Source organism: Dermacentor albipictus, chromosome 4, assembly GCF_038994185.2.
Source record: "Dermacentor albipictus isolate Rhodes 1998 colony chromosome 4, USDA_Dalb.pri_finalv2, whole genome shotgun sequence".
In the NCBI taxonomy this organism is placed as follows: Eukaryota; Metazoa; Arthropoda; class Arachnida; order Ixodida; family Ixodidae; genus Dermacentor; species Dermacentor albipictus.
Genome location: NC_091824.1, coordinates 65,344,457 through 65,351,685, shown reverse-complemented (window position 1 = coordinate 65,351,685; position 7,229 = coordinate 65,344,457). Strand labels below are relative to the sequence as shown.

The following is a 7,229-nucleotide window of genomic DNA, read 5'->3' as shown; positions in this document are numbered from 1 at the left end:
TATTTTTTTTCCACGCTTTCAACCAACATAGTTGGTTGTTGGTTTCAACCAACATTGGAGTTGTAAATGCAACAGAGTTGCATTTACAACTCCAATGAGGCAGGCTTTTTACTAGATTCTATTATATCTCATTTCATTTGGGCTGTCTGCAAAAATAATGAAAATATAAAGGCCGCATTACTGTGCCAACGGTTGGCTCCAATTCCTTCGGCCATCACAACACTTCACTTCAGGTCACTTCGTGTCAAGGTTACGTCATTCAACAGTGATGCAAAATGACAATGATGACGGTAAGTGACACCATAGCAACCTTAATTTGTTGTCTCCGCTGCCGCTGGCTTGGCCAACCGGTGCATGACAGAATAGACCAATCTCACCCATCATCCACACTGCTTTCCCGCTGTAGTTCAGGGGAATGCCAAGGAGAATGCAAACGGTAGATTTTCCCACCAAACTAATCTCATTGAACCCTTTTCATAATTGCATAGCTAACTTTCCTGTGAGGCAGTTAGTCTGTCTCATGACAGAGAGAATATACATGAGGCTCTCGTGGTGAATTTGTGCACGAGAGACAAACCTTGGCATGTGTAGCTAGCCCTTCATTTGAACCACGACCGGTGCTGCCATTGTTTGGCCATATGTGCATGCCAGGAAACACATATGCAAATTAGTAAAAGAGTCTGCTGTTGATTCCCTGCATCCTGAGCCAGTTTGCTGCAAGAGAGCGACAAAAAAACAAAAAAAACAAGGAAGACTATCTGCACGCACAGCTGCCCTACGGCCTGCTACGAACTACAACTGCCGGCATCCTTTAAGGCAGCAGTTGTGAAATGAAACTCGTGAGATAACCCCAATTACATGTCCAAAAATAAGCGTTTCAGGTCACCTGCTGTCAACAAGAGTGAAGAATGCAAGCCAGACATTGCTTGTTCAATGTGTAACATAATAGGCCTGTGTACCACTACCCCTGATCTTACCCGAGTGCGACACATTCAAATGGTGGAGGAAAAGGGTGAAGTTGAAAGAATGAAATAAAAAAAGAAGCACTTCCTGAACAGTGCTGTGATTAAAACCATGCCAAAGAGAAAGCCGTGTGCAATAACTGTACATCCAAGTGTTCATTTTATAAACATATATTGCACTACAAATTTCTTGACTGCTTCATTATAGTACATAGCACATGTCAAGGAGGCGCAAATTACAACAATACAGACAATAATGTCGCAGCACATGTCATACACTTACTTGTACACTATCAAATGGGACCGTTGTGAGTCATTAAGATGGGTGCAAGTCACTATTTATAAAATTTACATGGGCACTAGAGTAAAGAAATAAAACAATAAAGAGACAGAAAGAAAACAACAAGATGTCTTACAATCTTTTTGAAGTCCTTACCAGTGGCATACATGCATCAATTGGCATTAACATAAGTGTAAATAACACAAGGAAAACAATAACAAAAAAGAAGACTGTACACAAAAAATAACATCAACATATACAGTGTCCAATGCCCACTGCAATGGCAATAAAGAGCCATGCACACACTAATAAACAAGGAGCCATCTACACTGCAAGTACAACAGTCTGTGGTGTAAATAAATGAGTGAAAACGCTCTGTCCACAAATCAATGTCTTCACGATTAGTTCATCCATTTGCGACAATTCGAAGTACCGCAGAGGCATGGAATCTTGTGCCCGTCATCTTCGTAGTCGAACTTGTAATCATAGGTCAGCTGAAAACAAAAAATACAATTGCTTTACATCAATTCATAATAAACACTGTAAATAATACTGCTCTTACTTTAAAAAGTTAGTCATTTTGAGCTTATCTTAATTTACTAGCCCTTCTTGTGTTTCTTGCTCCGTCAACATATCCTCCTGCTCGGTCTGTGGCCAATCAGCCAGCAACAACCACGAACGCCTACCAAGTTGTTGTGCGTACTTACTGGACAAAACAGTGTCTGCTCGCATGTGAGCATAATGCCAACAAAGCTCCAAACTGATTGTGAACATGAAAGTCTAAACTGCATATCATGCAGCTTAGGTCTCATGTACTACAGCATCTGAATTCTGCACTTCAAGATGACCCGTATCGTACATTGGGCTTCAAGACGACCCGCATCGTCCAAGAAGGCTTCCGACACCATTCAAGCAGGCTGGATCTATGCCACGTGATCTGGCGGGATATGGTGATGGTGACGACGATGCCGTCATTGGCAGGACTACAACTAATCAATATAGAGTAGTTGGTTGTGGATAACCAACATGCAGGCATGCACATAATGCTTCGCGAAACTTTTTTTTCGCAACGTTTTTGCAATTCAAACAGGGGGTGTGTGCCTCATACGAGTAAACATGGTATGTTTGCTGTACTGCCGGATAGGTAGGTGCACTCTTTAACAGCGCACCACACTGTATAGGGTTGATAAGTGATGCACCATGATGCATTTCCGTTGGCAGTAGTTTTTATCACACATGACAGCGTGAAGTGGAGAAAACAAATGAAGAAGAGGATTAAAAAAGAAAGCAACGAAGAGGTCACAATCCTGCATACCTCTTCACCGCGTGTGATGCGGCGGTTGGCGATGATGAGGATTTTGTTCTCGCGGTCGATCTGCACGAGCTCGGCAACACAGTTGGGGCTGCACGAGTGATTTATGTAGCGTGCAAGGCCACCAGACAACGTTGCGTCAATCACACGATTTTCATCCAGTCTGAACATGTACACGCCACGATTCTGTAAAAGAGAGAGAGATATGCCATTAGACAACGACCCGAGGAGGCCTTCACCTACAACTTTCACTTTCCTGTCAGATCCAACACGAAAATACTTTTGTAATGCCTGACATTCGTTATAAGCATGTATCCTTCATATGCTAATATTGGGAAGAAACATTTCATATCTACTTCATTATATGCAATAATTCGTTATATCCACATACACTATATTGGAGTTTCCCTGTAGTACCATTTAATAAGAATGTCTCACTGGGCAACAAAGAGGCCCTTGCTGGAATCAAGATATTTTGGCAACTCACTTGGCCACTATATTCGATTTCTGCTTGCAGCACCACCATGACGCAAATTTAAATGTTATTCTATAGTATAGCGCCGACTAATTATGCATCATGCAATGATTGCCGCGGGCAAATTATGAAGCTTTAACACAGCGTGGTGTCTGATCCCATGCAATGAAGGCACATTCACACAGGCCCACCTATCCATAAGCCAGGGCCTAAGTGTTGGCGCAATGCACTGTTGGATCAGGCCACTGAACTATGTTGTTAAGCCACTACTTCTCTCCCCTTCATTTTGCTAGCACTTCCTCGCAGACTTTATCTGTTTCCAGCACTAGCAAGCATTCATTTTCCTTTCAACAACGAAAGGTCGGCTTTTCAGTGAAGCTTAGATGATCAGTGCTTAAGAACGCCACATATCATAGTGCGAAACAAAGGGCAAAAACAAAGGCCTTGTAGCAAATTAAAAACATGATTGCAAGGACAAGAAAGCAGTAACTTCTAAGGCAAATATTTTGATATCTCAAAAGTGGTGCTAGTCTAAAGATTTTTACTAAATGAATTTACTACTCTTGGTAACTACTGACACCGCAAACTGACAAGCAATGGACTGTTTACAGATCACAGAAAATTTTTCAGCGACTTCACTGTAGCCGTTTTTGTCTGCTTCATATATTTTCTAAACAAGCTTGATCGAAGTAGGTACCCCTGGTGCCCATTCATAAAAAACTTCCAAGAGTATGGTCAGAGACCAATGAGTGAAAACTTTTGCAAACAGAATTTATCTTTCATTGAACTTGATGAACCATTAATAAAATCGTACAAGACCGAATGCATAATTATCATGGAACATTAGGGAGAGTTGGCAGGTATGCATCACACTTTTCTAGAGGTACAGCCAAAACACGGGCATAACAGAAAGAAAGATATGGTGGTAGTGCCAACCTGCGCCTCATAGATGGCCTCGTTACGCTCGGCGATCTCGTTGCGGATAAGCTGGCCGATGTATTCGATGATCATGGTGTGACACTCGATGTCGCGGGCAGCGTACAGACCCAGGCCTTGGATGCCCGAGCGGGCCAGGTAAACGTTGTTGCGCCACTCAGTCTTCATTCGCCGATACTGGGACGACTTGGGGTGCACAAAGTGCTTGGTGTAAGGGGAGCTGGCCTCCAAGCAGCTGCCGCCACCGCCACCACCGCCGAGGGTCTGCAGTGAGAGCCGCAGCGTGTTGCTCGTGTGCATCGTGTGGGGCCTGTGGGAGGGAAGGAAGGCAGGTCGGCAGGGGTCAGCGCACTTGTGGCAACATATGCAGGACACTCCCTTTAAAAGCCAACGTCATAGAAATTTTGGGCCGCGCTGTAAGCCTAGCTTCAGATAATGCAGACGTAAACCAGCCTTCGTGCAAAGTTTTGCATGTGAAATGCATCTGAAATTTTACACTGAGGTTGGATGCGCTGTGAAAGGCTCACAAAAGTTTTTGATACCAAAACCTGAAAAAGAAAACCACCACCGTCACTGCTCCCTAGAAGTGACGCATGACAAGGAACGTGCAGCTCTTCGGCCAGACCTCCGAGATTAGCCGTTGCTAGCCACTTCCCGCAGCTTGCCAAAATATCTCGGAGGCGGAGGCGACTTGCATCCTACACGCCCACCGCCAGGTGCATGTGCCATATGCTCGGGTGCTAGGTAAAATGGCTGCTAATGAGAAAATTAGACAATTACCAGCCCTGCAGCTCTGCCAGGATTGTTTCACTAGTATATACTGCTCACTTACAGCCAATCAAGGCCAAGGCGAAATTCTGTTGCAGTTGGCCTTGAATCAAATCTTGGGGCTTAACATCTAGCACAGTAGGTTATGAGGGGCACTGTAGGGGGGAAAGGGAGGCACCAGATTATCTTTGGTCACCCAGAGTTCTTTCATTTGCACCCAAAGCATGGTAAGCGAGCATTTCCTTTTTGCATTCTGCACCTATTGCCGTATGGCTGAGGCGCACAGGAATCAAAGTTGCAGGCTTTTGCTCAGCCATGCAACGGCATAACCACTGAACACACTTCAGCAACCTTACAAGGCCAAAACGTCATTCCACATCAAGGAGAAGCAAGACTTGCTCTCCTTCGTGGAGAGAATGGGCCATGGAGAATGCATTCATATAGAAAACAAAAAATTACTGGTTCAGTAAAAGATTAATACAGGAAAACCTCGTTAAACAGTAGTTGGCTGGAGCTCGGAAAAAGCATGTACTAAATGGTGGTACTGCTTAACCGAAATAGCATGCAATCGCCCACTCACCTGTCAAAACCAGAACTCAGAGAGAATGCACGATGAAAGCGCAAAAACATGCAGTATTTATTCACTTTGTGCAACAAAAGTCTGTTAGTTTCATTTGATGCCGCAGTGGCATAGCAGTGACGAAAGCGGCTTCAAACTTGCTGAAGCTGCGATCCAGCTTTTCACCCAGCCCCTTCTTCTTGGCAAACGCCTGCATGGCAGATTCCTCGTGGGCATTGCATATCCTCTGTGCATGGGCGCGGTAGCACTGCAGAAGTCGCGGGGTGCCTTTTTCATTACAGGGTGCTGTTCTCGTCCCGATAATTGCATTAATGAGGCTGACGTAGCGTGCAGCTTCTGCCACTGTTGGGCCTGAATCGCCCATGCTGTTGCTTTCTGTGTCGTCATCATCACTGTTGTTAGGCGACACTTCGGCAACAACAGAGGCAATGATGGCGAAAAGTCAAACCTCGTAGCCAATATCTTTTCGCAGTCGCAGCAGCCCTGCTGAACAACTACTTTGCATTCAAAATGCCACACGCCGTAGCCAATGGTAGAGCCCTGTCATGTGCCAGCGCCAACTCCTTCGTATCACATTCGATAGCACAAACAGTGTCTAACTTTTCTTCAAGGCAGAGCACCTGGTGTTTCATATCCAAGCTTCGGCATGGTGCAAGTCCTAGCTCATAAAATGTCACAACGCTCTCTGGCACAGCACCGAAATGATGTTGATGTTGATGTGGCTTCACATTCAAATAAATAGGGTGCTTGGAGGCCGTTGTTCTGATCTCTCGAGGCTTGTTCTGCTGGGCTGCCCGGTGGGGATGACACACCGCCGTGATTGCGCGACGGAAAGTGGAAAAGCTACGTGTTAACCGATACGCAAGCAATAAGTTGGTACCGCTTATACGGATACAAAATGCATTATGTTCAATGTCCGTCGAGTCGGGGATTTGACTTCACTACTTTTAAAACGAAACTACTGTTTAAGCGGGTACAGTTTAATGAGGCTTTTCTCTATTGACAAATTTATTGTTCATCGGTTCATTTAACTATCCCACACTGATAACTTCTTGATATGGAAGCAAGCTCCTGAACTCACCTCTTGAAATGGGTGCGCAACTTTGGTTCTGACCGTGCACAGCCTGTTGGGTTGATGGCCAGTGGAAGCTCCAGCAGCGGTGACCGCCCATACCGGAAGTTGTAATCACTCAGCGTCTCCACACCCGGAAGCTGACGAAGAAGGAAGGTTGGGACTCAGACGTAGGCCGGCATACTCGCTCATAAGTACACTGACTTGCACTGGCTCCACACTGTTTTCACAGCTGAGAGATGGAGCATTAGTGAGCCACAAAGGCTGCAAGTGGATGTGAGTATGAGCAAGAGTGAACGCTGCTTAATGCGAGTACTAATGAAAGTCAGCAACGCTGATTTTTGGTGGGTCCTAGTATGTATGAGTGACTGTCAGCGAGCGTGAGTGGACGTGAGAATGTGTACAAGAGGGTGCCAGAGTAAGCATCAATGGAAGTGACTCTGCATGCAAGCGAGTGTTAGTGAGCGTCAATAAGAATTTGAATGAGCGCTGGCGAGTGTGAGTACACATGAGTGTCAGTGAGCACATATCGAGAAAATATTGGAGAGGGTGGGCGAGAATCCACTTAGTAGCCGACCTATGGACTAGGACTACTGATAAGTGGAGAAACATATCTCTCGGTAGGCCACTGCTTATTTACTAAACAATTGCCCTATGAGCCAAACTAACGTTCCCCTTGTTCTCAACATGACTTCCTGCTGCCAGTGCGTCGTGTGGAAGGCACTTGCAACCCTAGCTCTCAGCACCAGCAAACTCTGAGTATCATATATCCACGAAAGCATTGACTACAAACACAGTGAAAAAAAGAAAGAAAAAACGAAGGAAATTTTGGTGACCCAGAAAA

The 7,229-nt window shown here is 45.1% G+C and overlaps 1 protein-coding gene across 9 annotated transcripts in view; it reads right to left on the bottom strand.

Annotated features, from left to right (window-relative positions):
- Window positions 1-1,103: 1,103 nt before the first annotated feature.
- Window positions 1,104-7,229, bottom strand: part of LOC139059125 (histone-lysine N-methyltransferase 2C-like) — a 243,738-nt gene continuing 237,612 nt past the window's right edge. For all 9 annotated transcript variants that reach the window (XM_070537047.1, XM_070537052.1, XM_070537053.1 and 6 more), the window contains 4 exons: window positions 6,395-6,525; window positions 3,966-4,275; window positions 2,558-2,740; window positions 1,104-1,736 (listed from right to left, as the gene is read on the bottom strand). In XM_070537047.1, the coding sequence (XP_070393148.1) occupies window positions 1,644-1,736; window positions 2,558-2,740; window positions 3,966-4,275; window positions 6,395-6,525 (717 nt within the window). In that variant the 3' untranslated portion in view covers window positions 1,104-1,643. The remainder of the gene's footprint in view (window positions 1,737-2,557; window positions 2,741-3,965; window positions 4,276-6,394; window positions 6,526-7,229) is intronic.